At 33.3% G+C, this 15,942-nt stretch overlaps 1 protein-coding gene across 1 annotated transcript; it reads right to left on the bottom strand.

The window, feature by feature from the left end:
• Positions 1 to 3,276: 3,276 nt before the first annotated feature.
• LOC127708137 (uncharacterized) lies at positions 3,277 to 14,540 on the bottom strand. The gene is made up of 5 exons (XM_052212975.1): positions 14,287 to 14,540; positions 8,280 to 8,348; positions 6,396 to 6,516; positions 4,352 to 4,392; positions 3,277 to 3,767 (listed from the first exon to the last, which is right to left on the bottom strand). The coding sequence occupies exons 1-5, from the start codon at positions 14,453 to 14,455 to the stop codon at positions 3,607 to 3,609; spliced, it is 561 nt and encodes a 186-aa protein (XP_052068935.1). The 5' UTR covers positions 14,456 to 14,540; the 3' UTR covers positions 3,277 to 3,606.
• Between the last annotated feature and the right edge of the window lie 1,402 nt (positions 14,541 to 15,942).

The following is a 15,942-nucleotide window of genomic DNA, read 5'->3' on the forward strand; positions in this document are numbered from 1 at the left end:
ATCCATTTCCTGATGTTGTGTCCGGCCTTGCACCAGCAGGGAAAAGAAACATTCAGCTAACTTAAGTCTTATGTGATATCAGTTATTGGATTGGGATATTGGTCTAAAGAATTTAAAGGACATTTGGATCTGATAAGACTTATTGTCGACAGTTCTTTTCTGCTGCCAAAGCTTAGAAATAGGACCGAACTGGACAAAATTCAAAGATTAGATACGAATATTTGTTATAGACTCCATTTTCAGCGTGTATGGAAATTACAAGGAAAATAATAACTGTCTCGCTAAATATATAGATAATACAATCAGTGTAATAAGGAAAGATATGAGATGAACATTATATACATAAGTAAAGGTAGAGGCAGGGGTGTCCTGCTTTCCATTGTATAAAGCACCCTATATTTTTAGATTTTAGTTGTGTACAGTAAATCTTAAAATACATATTGACAAGGCCTAGATATTTTTACCTTTTAATTGCGTAAATTTTTTATCAGTCCTTAAATATATTAGATTTTATCCGTGTACAGTGAATAATTTTTTTTTTTTAGTTATTTGTGGAAAACTTTTAGTGCATACTATTTAAGTTTTAATTAACTCCCCACCTGGATAATATCCGTTGAGGAGGTGTTCCATAATTTGAAGGACATACATATAGAAGAAGAAGGAACAATCACAAACTGATCACCGAACACTAAAAAACATGCAAGAACTCCTACAAAAACCAGGAGTTAACCAAGGTGCTCTGGGAGGGTAAGCTAATGTTATTTTTTTTCAAACAAGAGTCCCGATAAATAAAAATCCCGAATTTCCGGACATAAAAACACGTTAATCCCGTGTCTCGATTAAACTAAATCCCGAAATCCCGATGATAATATAGCTCGTTCCCGAAATCCCGAACTTAAAAATGGACAATCCCGGAGTCCCGATAAAGGTCCGACCCCCCCCCCCCCCCCTCAGTGTTTAAATGTTCATCAACAGGTGAACTGGACGAGCATCTCTTACGTCAGACGTGTGACGTCATGTAATATTGTAAAATAATACGCGTTCTTAACATTTGTCAAAATTATTTATACACTTCATTTACAATAACAAATAATACAACTGTAAAAACAAATTATGGTCGAAATCTTTTATTCTTTTCTGAGCTTCGACGAACCATTTTTTTTCATGTTTGTGAAATTCTTCTTTTTGAAAAAAAACAGATAATTTAGCATGCTTACCTTCGTGATCACAGATACCCTGAACGTTGATAGAATGTGTTTTTCCTGTTCACAAAGGTATAGTCGTCATCATTGGGAGCTCGGATACGAATGTCTTTCATCTACTGCTCCGATAACGCACGGAAATCTAGCTATGTCATAAATCAATTAATTATAGCTTATCTGTCAGTCTCGTTCGGCCAACAAAGGAAATCAGCCCCATGAGAGCGTCTGACGTACACATTTGTTTTGCACCTGTTTCCGATTGAATTACTTTTGAAATAGTACACTTGTTGTACCCGAAATTGTCAACAATTACTTGCATAAAACTACCAAAAAGCGTAAAATCTTAGAGCAGTGTTGATCTGTGCGTCAACTGGAATTGCATGGCTCCGTTGGGTAAGTCTTTTTAACTCATAAAGCAAGTTAGTTAAAACTTCAAAGCTCTCTTGAAAAAAAAACCTGTACCTCGACTGAAATTCAGACTCGGTTTATGGTTTACCGTGGAATTCTCTATAAATGTGTGGTTTTTAGATTTGCTGCACAATATACAGCAAACGGGCAGCCGTATTTAGCCTCTGGATAAGAACTTATCCTAACCCTCAGACAAACACTGGACACATTTTGTCCGTGGATAAGCTTTTCTATCCACTGGAAAATTGCTAAACAACCGAATTTAACCAGTAGATACCGGGGGTAACTTAATCCGTCTTTTGAACAACCGGGCCCTGGTTTCTCAGAAAGAAAAAGGAAACTTGAGAAATGCAAACAATACCAGTTGATCCTCTTGTTTTCAATTTTGAGCTAACTGCACGCAAAAAAAGATGACCAATAGTATAAAACATCAACTATCTTTGGCTTTATAAGTTGTGTTGAAAGAAAACTCAGGCGTCACAAATATGATCACTCAATAATGGAAGATGAGAATGGGATGAGAGTTTCAACCTAACCAGGCAAACACTGAAAGCCAATTAAGCTATTAAAACAAAAAGGCAAGGGCAGCAAATCTAAAAGGACTAAGTCACTTACAGATGTGGAGATCAGCATGTTGTTTCATCAAATACTAGTATGAAAATAAACGAACAAGATGAGAAATTAAATCGTATTGACAAATATTTCGGCACACAAATGGCCTTCGTTATTGTCAGTTTATCATGGATGTCACTCTTTATTCGGAAATAAGTTGACTTGTCTAAAATGAAATCGTTCCAAGGGACACCAACGTGTACAATTAAGAACACCATACAAAAAAAATAAACCTTGATCATTCAAAGCCAGGCTGGATCTTTAAAAGTAAGATTGATTTGATATGCAAGGCACTGTTACATTATGTAAGATGTCATGTTTCAGAAAAAGTTAACGCCTCCATACATTCATAATAGTTGAACCATACTTATAAAGCCACAAACACAGATCTTATTGTGAAAACATAATGTTGAAAAATGTACTATAAAAAGGGTCAAGGTCAAATGAACGCTGTCAGACAGGCATATACACCTTTCAAGTACCGGTATTATATAAATAAACTATTGTTGACCTATTTGCTTAAAGTATCTTAGACTAATCTTTGACTAATGAATAAAATTGAGAATGGAAACGGGGAATATGTCAAAGAGAAAACAACCCGACCAAAGTGCAGAAAACAGCCGAAGGCCACCAATGGGTCTTCAACACAGCGAGAAAATCCCGCACCCGGAGGCGGGCTTCAGCTGGCCCCTAAATAAAAATGTGTACTAGTTCAGTGAAAATGGACGTCATACTAAACTCCAAAACATATAAATGAAATAAAATAAAAAAAACATACAAGACTAACAAAGGCCAGAGGCTCCTGACTTGGGACAGGCGCAAAAATGCGGCGGGGTTAAACATGTTTTGTGATATCTCAACCCTCCCCTGTAAAAATAAGGTCAATACTTTTGTCGTATTACTAATAACACTGAAAAAAATTACTTGATAAAAACCTAAATATTATTTTTCCAAGGACAACGGGCATGTACCAGCTCTCCTTACATCATTAATATCAAGATTTATACAAATAGTTTACGCCATCGTCGAATTGTATATAGGTAAAATTAGAATCTTTTAAAACTTAACATTATCTCTTTATTAAAAAATAACCCTGCAACAGGAACAGACAATTATGTTTACCATGTAGTACGTATACAGTTCAAAGCAATTGTGTTATTATAGCTTATAAGTTTTTCAATGGCAACACAGTAATCTTTTCCAAAGAATAGATTACAAAAACTTGTCTCATCCTTCAAAAAAACAACATAACACACGACCTCACTGAACACATATAAAGTCAACTATTGTATTTATAATTTCTCATATGCTTATTTGTTCTCAAATGTCTCAAAATTACACCGGTAAAATAGCGGGACGTTAAAAAGTCCCTTTGAGCAATATGTTATACACTCTTTGGTTCAGTGCTAGTAGAGGTAACTGAGAGACAACATGTACACAGTTGACTTTCTACATCATAACTGTTATGACTGTTGCTCAGAAGCAATTTCCCACTGTCTTCCACTGGATGCACATTATTCCAAGTCTTTTCTTCATCGTTTAGATCTAAAATAACACGAAACGAAATTAAATATATATCTGTCCATCTATCTTTGTTTTAAAATACAAAATCATCGACAAACAACACAATACTATATATACATTTTTATTAGTTTCTAAAGTTGGTTTTTTGTATAATCTTAATGTCCCATTTTTGTCATATAGCTTTTTAACAGTTTCGATCTTATACAATCTTTGCTTTCAAGTATTCGGCTTTGGTCGTTCCTAATGAACATAAATCCAGAAAACCGCTTCGGACGCATGAAATCATAAAGTTTATTTTTTCATTTTTTACACATATAATCGTGCCAATTTAACAGTCTATAATCAAAGCAATTCGCATTTTCATAAATTAAACAAATTTGATATATCGTATTTTTCGAGAGAAAATAGGGGTGAAAAAAATTTATGCGCACAACATGTGTTTATCTGAAAACCTTCAACATGGAATACGAAAGGCATATACGTTTGTAACGCTTAAAATAAAAACGTCATAAAGTACAAAAACTAAAGTTTTAATTCAATAGTTCTTTAAAACATGCACAACGGTGTTTAATTCCACAAAAGAGATATTCAGATACAGTACTTACACGTAGTTCTAGTGTTTCCATGCTTTTTCACTTGATTTTCACTGAAACGAAAAAAATAGATTGAAAACTAATACTGGCGAAATTTTCAAATTTCTATACAATATTAACATTATATTTTTTAAGAATGTTGGTCAAATAAATTAAAAAGCAATTACACCAAAGTACTCGCACTGTTGGTTTATTTATTTTCGATCTGGTTTATTGATTCCTCTATTTTGCATTTTTTTTCCCAAAGTATTTCCAATGAGAGAATACCGAAGAAATTAAATCTTAAATACAGTATAACCAAGAAGATAATTATTACTTTAACCTCAGAAACACATGTGTACAAGACAATAAATACTATAGGGTTATAGCACGAATATTGAGGAACATTGTAGCAGTATATCAAATTGAGAGAATATATACACTTTCATGGAAGAGTATAGAATGCAATAACGGCTAAAATACATTTTTCAATAACTCATCTGAAATTCTCTACTTTTTAGGTATATGTATGAATGAAAACCTGTAAAAATCCATATCCCTCTTTTTCCTTTTTTTCCCCGATCCTTTCTTTTTTACCTCTATATCCAACATTCCCAATTTTTATTCCTTATATCCCACATCCCCACTTTTTAACACCTATATCCTACATTACAAAAGCATGTCATCCCTCTCGATGTTCGGAAAAGAAAACATTTATCCGATGAAAGACAAGTAAACAAACAAAACAATATAAATAATCCTCCAGAACTAGAAATTATAAAAACAACAGACACGGCTTCCTCCGCCTCATTTTTAGACTTATACCTCGAATTTGACATAAGTGGTCATCTCAGTACCAGAATCTATGACAAACGAGACGATTTTAATTTTGAAATTATAAATTCCCCCCACCTTAGCAGCAATATACTAACTTCACCTGCATATGGGATATACATTTCCCCAACTCATTCGGTATTCAAGAGCTTGCAGCTGCTACTCAGACTTTATAAAACGTCACCAGTGTCTGAGCAGAAAGTTGATTAACCATGGTTTATGTCAAATATTGTGTCGTCCTTTTTCTAAAAAAATAGTTCATCGGAAGATACCAAGACCTTGTTGATAAATATTCCGTTTCAACTTCACCAATAATACATGATGGTCTTGAAGTATAGATTCTAGGTACTGACGTTGTTTATCATCTTAATTACGTGGTACTGACGTTGTTTATCATCTTAATTACGTGTTACAGTATAGTGTTCTTTTTTTTTGTCTTTGTATATTTTTAGGTCATTTTTAACCTTTACTGTTTAGTCCATTTTTGGTACTATACTTTTGGCGTGGCTGGGTATTTATACATCCCGCCATTGTGTTATTGTGGTATATATATATATATATATGGTCATTTTTGTATTCTTGTCTTTCATTTTTGCTTATGCACTTTGTCTATAGAGAAAAAAAATATTTGTTTTTATAGTGATTATAACACAATGTTGACTGCTGTAGACCTATTTTTGACATTTTTACCTATTATTTCTTGTTTGTTTTGCTCACACATTGTTGTCAATATAATGGAATTATATGCTACTGTCATAAAAGACGAAGTGATAGGTTTAGCTAGCTATACAACCAGGTTAAATCCACCATTTTCTACATAAGCCTGTACAAAGTCAGGAATATGACAGTTGTTTTACATTCGTTGGATGTATTTGAGCTTTTGATTTTGCCATTTGATAAAGGACTTTCCGTTTTGAATTTTCATTGGAGTTCGGTATTTTTGTTATTTTACTTTTTAGTGATGTATATAGGTCATACCAACTAAAATAATCGAGTAGACCCATTACTCTCAGCACGAATTACGAGAACCGAAGAAGAAACATCAATCAAGGTAGATATATAGCATGTCAGATATTCTAATAACAATTTACTTTTCGTAAGAAAAATAATGCAGTTTTTTTTTACTTTAACTCTTAGATTTATCATTAGACTGTTGCTACTAATACAAAAAAAAAAGTTAAATTCGTCGTAAACAAACACATACCAATTAACATGCCGGCACTTTTATTAATTTTATTCTTACCTTTCTAGATCATTCGAAGTTCGGTGTTTTTGTCGATTCATTCGTACAAGACGAACAATTAAACACAGGGCAAGTAATAACAAGATAATATTTAGTGTGATACTTCCATATAATAAGTATGCTGAAAATGAAATAAAAAAATAATTTAGAGATGAATCGAGTGAAAATTAAAGAAAAGAAGAACATGAATGAAATAAGGTTCATCAGAACCTTTCAGCAAATATGGCCGTATTTACACAACATATTTCACTCTGAAAACAGACAAACCTGTGCACCTGGATAAGTTTTGGAACATGGCTGGTCCTAGATATTTAAAATTTGAATGCATTTTAAGTTTCAGAATATTAAAAACCTAACTGCATTTTGCTATTTATTTTTTTCATTCCTGCAGAAGGTGCCAATTTAAACTAAGTTGAGAAAGAGTTTTGAGAAGCTTCCTTCATATAATTAATGTTATGAGCTGCATTGATTTAAATAGACAATAGATGGACAATAGACATCTGAAAACAATGGGTGATTTAAACTGTGTTATTGAGTGGGGTGTGCTGGTGGTTTATGCCACAGGGTAGTGATATGCGTCAAGTGTGGTAGCAAGTCTATGATTTGTTAACTACCGCTGGTTAGCATACTTGCTGTGTGGAAAGAAAGCCGAGTGTGTACTAAGTAAGTCTTTCCTGTTAGTACATAGCCTCTACACTACCAAGAATCCTGCAATGCCTCCCCGCGACAGTGCACGTAAACTGGGTTCTAGTACCTCAGGCTAAACTGCAGGAGATCTCGGAGCAGCAAGGGCCCTAGAGATGCAATGTGTAGGACCACCGGTGTGTGGAAATGCCCTAGTACTCATCAACCTTGTACCAACTATGGGTAAATAGTCGGTTAGATGAGGGTCGTAGCCCAGTAAGGCAACTCATCTAGGAGATGGTAAACTTTGAAAACCTGGATAGAATGGATTCATTAGCTCAGGACAGCAGCCTTTCTAGAGGATGGAAACCTTGACCTCAAATTCCCTGGACCTCCAGGTTGGAGTGTTGAGCATGGGATTAACTCCCCCTGTAAAAAGTATCACAGTTACAGAAACAATCTTATTAAAATATAGATCTCTGATTTCGTTATATTTCGTTAAAATATAGATCTCTGATTTCGTTATACTACAAATGTAGTATAACGATATCAGAGATCTATATTTTAATTAGATAGTTACAGAAACCACAACAATTGAAATTAGCTGTTTTGGCTTGATGTCCCACTGGGGATGAAGAGGATACTGTGGATTCATTATTTTTCGTTGGATACCAATATTCGTGGTTTTCGTGGGTACAGATGAACCACGAAATTAAATGTTCAACGAATGACAAATTACCTATAGGCCTGTATGCAGACTTTGGCAAAAACACGAAATTAAATATCTACGAACATGTAAGTATTCCATAATCCACGAAAATTGGTACCCACGAAAATAAATGAATCCACAGTAAGTAAGAACGTAACTGAGTGGGACCGTATCAAATGAAACTCGTGTGTTAGTTTATTTTGCTATCTCCTGCAGATTAGAAAAAATGCACATCAAAATTCAGGCAATTTTTTAATCTTCTGAAACATAAACTACACACACCTTTATATATCTAGCTCCAGCCATGCCTTTAAACTTTACTTGCATCAATTTGTCTGTACTCATAGTAGATTTTGTGGTGTAAACACGGCCATATTTTTCAATTCATTTGATGAACCTGTGCCATAAAACTACATGTAAAATGCTTTTGATAAAATGTTCATTTTTTTACATTGATAAATCGGTTTCCAAAAGACTATTCAAATAAATTCAAGTACGTTTATGAGAATGAACTTAATGATTTTAAAGTATAAAACCATGGAGCTGCTTACCATAGGAATTACTATTATTTGGTTGAATCTCCTCTGTAAAATTCCTGCATAGGCTTTTGAAATTTTTATCTGTAGATAGACAAATGAAAAATGCTTATATTATAGATAAATAAAAATAATACAACAGTGATAATACATACATTAATATAGAGTATACTAAACTGACCAAGGAACATTTAAATGGTCAATGAAAAACCCACTGCTGTATCAGTTTCGAGCGTCCAATGCGATATTCTAAATTAACCTTCATCAGGAACGCTAAAACATAAACATTTGAAAGCCAAGGAAAATAAATACGCATAAAGGTTAGTCGCTAGATAACCAAAAGTTACCTTTAAACAACAGCCAAATTCAGCTTATGCCAACTTTGCTGGATGGAACTTTACTTTCTACGTGATTTCTTAAATTATCAACGAGGAATTTTAATAATCATGTTAGAGCCTTGATTTATAAACTGGTGAAAGCGTCGGGGACTACATGCAGCGGTATTGTCAGCGCTCCAGACTTGGGACAGGCACATACAGAATGTGGCGGGGTTAAACATTTTAGCGGGCGCCCAACCATTCCCCTAACCTGGGACAGTGGTGTAACAGTACAACATATGAACATACTATAAAAATGAGTTAAAAAGGGCTTAACTCATCAGATAGATACAAAGCAAAAACAAGTAACAAAAACATAGAGTTGACGTGGCAGGGTACTTATACATCCACACAACAAAATGACACTAAGTACAGATCTGAGAGTACTCGCAGTTACTGACAGCTAGTTCAAAGTCAATAACAACCAATAAAAAAATCATGCATGTAAGACTGAAATAGTAATCAGTACACATCCAACATCCAATGGTTTTAGTGTAAAGACGTCATAAACAGTCAGTGAAAAACATAACCTTGTGCAATGCCAAGATACTGATATCGACAGATTGTAGAGCCATGAATATGCATATGTATGTAAAAATAATATTTAGTTTGCTTTTAATTTACTGATAACAAAATCAATATTAATACCAATAAAAACAATATTCAAAGATCAAATTACAGTGTTGAATTGGAAACCTTTTAAAATAAATTTATTTTAAGGATCGATAAGTTTACCCGGATCGTTTCTAAATTTCCGGGCTTGGTAAATAACATCTCCGTAAAAATTAGGATGTGCTAACCCGTTTGAAATAGTTTTTCTATAGGCACAACCAAACTTCAAAACCAATTCTTTATATCTGTGGAAGAATTTAGTAAAGGTTTTAAACAATTTGTGGTAAGGAAATCCCTGACTTAATAATTTACCAGTAATACATAGATTACGTTCATTGAAACCAAAAGCATCACAGCAGACACGGGAATAGCGAATAGTTGTGATATATAAACACCGTAAATAGATGCCAAAGGAACATTACCGTCCAAAAAAGGAAAATTATTGTCGTAAATTTTAGTGTAGAGTTTCCCGTGTGAAACTGAAATATCTATATCTAGGAAAGGACAGTTACTACCATTCATATTTATAGTTCCTTTGGGTAAATTTCGGCAGTATATTTAAAAAAAATCTTTATTATTTAACGAAAAAATATCATCAACATAATGTTAAGTGTTGTTGGATTTACCAATTAAATGCAATTTAGAACTGGTCTTTACTGAGTTTGGTCATAAACTGTGATTCATGACAGTACAAGATAGATATAAGAAGATGTGGTATGAGTGCCAATGAGACAACTCTCCATCCAAGTCAAAACTTATAAAAGTAAACCATTATAGGTCACAGTACGGTCTTCAACACGGAGCCTTGGCTCACACCGAACAGTAAGCTATAAAGGACCCCAAAAATTAATAGTGTAAAACCATTCAAACGGGAAAACCAACGGTCTAATCTATATAAAAAAACGAGAAACGAGAAACACTTATGAACCACAACAACAAACGACAACTACTGAACATCAGATTCCTGACTTAGGACAGGTGCAAACAAATGCAGCGGGTTTAAACGTTTTAATGGTACCAAACCTTCACCCTTTTTCTGAAACAATAGTGTAACATCACAACATAGAAAGACACACTATAAAATATCAACTGAAAAAGATGTATGTATTGTTTTAAGATGTAACAAAATGGTGGTAGATGTTTGCCAATGAGATAACTATCCATAAAGACCTAAAGAAAAAGATTTGAACAATTACAGATTACCGTACGGCCTTCATGAATAAGCAAAACCTATACCGTATAGTAACCTATAAAAAGTCCAGGGCTTCAAAATGGGAATCAATTCAAGAGAAAACTAATGGCATGAATACATTTGTGATACTACAATAATAAACGAAAACAGTTTTGGCAAACAGCAACCAACGACTACATCTGTTTCCACCTATATGATGTAAACAAATGCACAATACTATGAAATAAACTATTTGATTTCATTTTGATTTTAAACGAAAAACATTCAATTACAAAGATGTGACAATGCCATTCTTTATCCAATAAATTCAAAACTAACAAAGCATACCGGTATTAAATAAATCAAATGAAATTAGCTAGATATTAACAATGCCGTTATCGGTAACACTATGCGAATCTGGTAAATATTACTAAGTAGTAATTATATATATTTGAATTTGGCTTACGTTCTTTTTTGGGGGTGTTTGAATTTATTGCATTAAATAAAAGGGACAAAATCTTTCAAAAAGTATGGGCAATAACCGAAAGAAAGATTGGTTGTTGTTTGTTTTTAGTCTGGGAGAACAAATCGAAAGATTGGTTGTTGTTTGCTTTTAGTCTGGGAGAACAAATCACGAATACCCAGGACGAGAATAATATATCCAATAATTAGGTTCTGTACAGTGTGTTGGCCAGGTAATTTGGACTACCGTTTAAAAAGAGGGTATGTTGGATACCGAACGTATCTGTCCATTTATACATCCTGCAGATACAAAAAGATACTTTGCTACACTTTATATAATACAAAGAAAGTTTATTTTCGGGTATTAAAAGATGTTGTTTATATTTAATTCCCCAAAAAAATTAAACACTATGGCGCTTCTCTCTAATATACATGTTGATCGAATGTTTATGATGTCATATCGACATCAAAAATGACATGTGTACACTCACATGACAAGACAAATTTATCATAAAAATCTAAATACTTTTAAAAACATAAATGAACTTAAAAGGAAATTTTCAATAAAAATATTCAAATTCAAAAGAGAAAAAAACTACACTAAATCTTAATGAAGTGTTCCGTTATCCCCCTAACACAGCTGCAGTCACAGAGTCTTAAAAGACAGTATGTTTACACGTACGTTTAAAACTCCTCATGTTTTAGTTCTCATGAGTGATTTTAATTTCCAAAGTTTTAATGCCATTTTTAGATTTAGTTGTTGCCTATAAATAAATCATTGTTATGTAGGTTCTATTTATATGAATCCGACGAATGGCTACATAAGGCACACCTTTAAAACCATGATATATATATAGCTATTGAGTTTCCAATTCCATATGTGTATATATTTTACCTGTAGTTTTTAAAGGGTCGCCAGCTTTGAAGTATAATGTATAAGAATATTAGCGGTTCAGTATTAGGTCAATTGTATCTTTCCGTTAATATTATATTTATTCTCGAGTGAAAAAAAGGTTAAAAGTTTCACTAGTTCTTATATTCAGTATTTCTTAACGAAGGTATTTCTTATTTTAAGAAGGGATTGCTTACACGGGAGAAGTTTATCTCAAGTTTCAAGGGTAATTTAATTGTTTGTTTGTGAAATGCGATCTTGCGCTCGTCTAAACGCGTCCGATTCCGTTCCTCCATCTAAGGATGAGTGAATGGATTCACCCGAGGATTGCCGATTGTGCGATTTTGGTGTAAATCTTTACTTCCGTTTTCTCTCTTTTGGCATTATCTGTCCTTTCATTTATTGTTTCTGGATCCGTCTTCTTTTCAAGATAGTCCTTTTAAAGTTTTTGATTGTTACTGATTATTGTTCTTTAAAGTTGAATACTCTATTTTCTCTATTACTAGGGTTCATCTTCATCACTACCTCAACAAACTATAAATGTATAAGCTCTTCAACATCCTTTATAAAGTAACGTCAAGATTTTTTTTAAAGCTGGCAGGTCGAAATCGTACCTCAGCGGGTGTCAAACAGTGCTTTTTGGGACTCTTTAGGGCAAACGATACAGTTACAAGAGAGATAATGTCGTCGCTAAAGTAAAATGTTATTTTTCGCGACGTCAAACTGTAATATATCAGGGAATAGATACATGTTTTAACTGATTTTAATCAGTAGATTGAAAACGAGTACATGTACCCCTTTTTTGTAACGGCAATTGGCTTGACTATGTATGAAGATTATTTGTACTAATTTTTATAACCGATGATTTTTTTTAAAGTAGATAAACATATAGCAAAAAAAGTCTTTTTTTTCTAAAATCATGACAATTTAATAAAAATAAATTATTTCTAAACAATTGTTGCAAACATTTATAGCAAAATTATGCAAAAATGATATTCAAAATGTGTTTATAAAAATCTGCTTGTTGTTCTTTTGAAAAAAAGAGTTAGTTATGTCTGTCCACAGGATAGAAATATACAATGTCCAAGAAACCGAAATTTTGAGTAAATGTCTAAATTTTCAAACCAATTTATCTCTAAAAGTAGCACATGAAAGTTTATTTTTTTATGACATATTTGAATTGACTAGGTGAAAAATAGCTTGTATGCAAAAAAAAATCGTACAGAAATATTTCATTTGATAATGCATGTATCTTATATGGCTAATAGAGACATGTTATACTGTACAACTGACAAACTGACAAACTGCGACCAAGCCTCAAGCGGTGACGAAAAAGTAGAAGATAAAACTAGAGGTTCCTAGATACCCAAATTGCTCATTTAGATTTGTGTTTGCCCATTAAGCAAATTTAAGCTTTTCATATGATACGTACGTTCTTAAGGATATTTCTGCATGGTTTGTTTCAATTCATTTCGTCACGATTTGAAAAATTAAAAAAAAAAAACGCAAATTTCTATTGCGTTTCTATGTAAAGCTTGAACTCTGCTGACGGTCTTTCAGAATGTTTTAATTTACAGCAAGGACATACACAGTAATAATCTTGTCACGTTTCGTTTCAATTAATCCATTGGTTCCTGGACCTGCGATCTTGGAACAATGAATTCCATTTTTGGTACCTTGAAACAATATTGAACTTTTTATCAGAGCCAAAGTAGCAGGAAATTCAGAACGAAAAGTCAAGCTCTTTAATATCGTTTAAACTAGGCAATATATACTAAATACGCAGGTGCTGTTATAACGATTTTTATAAAAATGGAAAGTTCCAAATAGGAAAGTAAAAATCATCTCGTTTGTGGTAAAGATTAGTTGTCAAACGGTCATCACTGTCGATTTCTTACTAACTTTCAGGCTCCAGCAAACGCATCCTTCTGTCCCGTGGCATTAATAACAATATTACCCGCCATTTCTCCTAGTCTTCATTCTACTTTTCAAACCGTTCAAAACGGTACTTTTCAGAGTAAATTAGTAAAAAAGAACCAGTTTTTAAATCACAAAAAGGAATGAACGTTTATAACTGTGTAGGTTATTTTTATTGAAATAAAAAACAACAAAACAACGCAACTATGATATATTGATATCTTCTACATACTATGTACAAAAACTTTCAAACTTTAAAATTACAGAGTTGTTACAGTATAGGGTCTAGCTTTGGATTTTTGGAGAAATTTGTGTAAGCATTCAATTTGATTCACGTTCAAAGGTCAGCAAGATTTGTTCATCTAAAACTCAAATGCCTTCAAAAAGAATTATGTCTACAGCCTCTCTAAATTACGACGATGATAGATACAATTTTTCAGTAATAAGCCTGCAAAAATATAAATGTTAGACGCTTCCATTATATTAAGCCTTTGTAATGAGACGTTTTGTGGTGATAAGAGACCAGAAGAGGGCCTCATAAAGAAATTTTGATGGACTTTGGTTACAACAGAAAAAAAAATAATGACTTACCAAAATTAGATTGAAGATAAGTCATAGGTGACGCTCCCTTACAAACAGCAAATGGTTCACGATCTCTGTTACATATTTCTGTAGGCCATGTGCAGGCTGTATCTCCACATTGAAAACTGAATGTCGAAAATAATTTAAGCAGTCCTGTAGAAATATTGTCTGTCGCCATTTCAAATGATTTCTCAACGCCTTATTGTTATGTATATTACTTGGTCATATAACGGAATGTAGGAAAGACCCCATTACTAAATTTAGATTTAGGGATGGAGCTCTTAAACTTAAAAAACTTTATGTACATTCATAATACAATCGATCTATTTATAAGTGATCTGTTTTTACTGCAATAGAAAATAACACACTTCCATTTTAATCTTTACACAGTCGTTAGCCAGGATTTATCCCTAATAAAGATTGCATCAAGCAGCCTGTATATAATCCAATGAAACACACAGCGTATAAAGTTTGATTTATCTCCCTTTGAACACGACTTCATCTTTAACAATTTAGAAATAACGAAAACGATCCAACCCGCGAGACATAATATATTGTATACTTTTCCTAAGTCCAACCGAACACGTGCGAAATATTGCCTGTTTGTTTGAAAGATTGTTGTTTGATTAAACGTCCAGTGGCAAATATTTCATGCATGTTCAAGACGAAACAGATTATGGCAGACAGCAACCAACGACAACTAATGATTTACAGGCTATGACTTGCAAAGGGCGCATACATATTTTTTGACTAATACACATTGAAACAAAATGTAATAAAATACACAAGTAAAATGTTAGTTCTGGGTATCTCTACCTGGTAAAAAAAGGGTAGAGGCAATATCTGCTTAAGAGTAGCACTAGAATATGGAAGTCTTTTTGTGATTTGATCTGACTATGAACTATGAAAGCACCCTTTATAACGATTATTTGAATTTCAATCAAGATTAAGTTCGAAATATTGATATATATTTTAAATCAAATATAGAGAAACTTTGACGGTTTCATTAATACCAATGTTTTGCTGTGTATTCTGATTATTTTTTAAAGCACTCGTTACATTCTCTAGAAAGGTTGGATACCCTTTTAATGCATAGGCATCAGAAATATCAAAAATAAATGGGGAATGTGTCCATGGGACATGGATGATGCCCCCGCTTGCATAAAACGTTATAAAGGGACATAAATCAAGAACGATAAAAGTGACACTACCCCAATTTGTACTTGATCTGAGTTTTATGGTAAAAAGTATTGTGGATAAGTTTCATAACATTTGGTTGAGGCAAACTCAAGTTAGTGAACAAAAACAAAAAATTCGGCAATGATTTCCATTTGTAAAGGGGCATAACTCTAGAACAGTAAAAGTGAGGCCACCAAAATTCAAACTTCATCTGTGTTTTGTTGTAATAAGCATTGTGTATAAGTTTCATAACATTTGGTTAAAGTTAAAGAACGGAAACCCAAGTTTAGGACGTACGAACGGACGTACAGACGGACAACTTTTTTGAAGGGTAAAACTTAATGCCCACTCCACTACGGCGGGGGCATAATTAAAAAAAATCATATTTGCATGTAGAATAGAACGACATAGTTATGCATGGTTCCGTTTCAGTTTTTTGTTTTACCACTAGCAAAGTGACATGCATTTTAATAGTTTTTGTTATTG

Source organism: Mytilus californianus, unplaced genomic scaffold (assembly GCF_021869535.1).
Source record: "Mytilus californianus isolate M0D057914Y unplaced genomic scaffold, xbMytCali1.0.p SCAF_7, whole genome shotgun sequence".
NCBI classification, from domain to species: domain Eukaryota; kingdom Metazoa; phylum Mollusca; class Bivalvia; order Mytilida; family Mytilidae; genus Mytilus; species Mytilus californianus.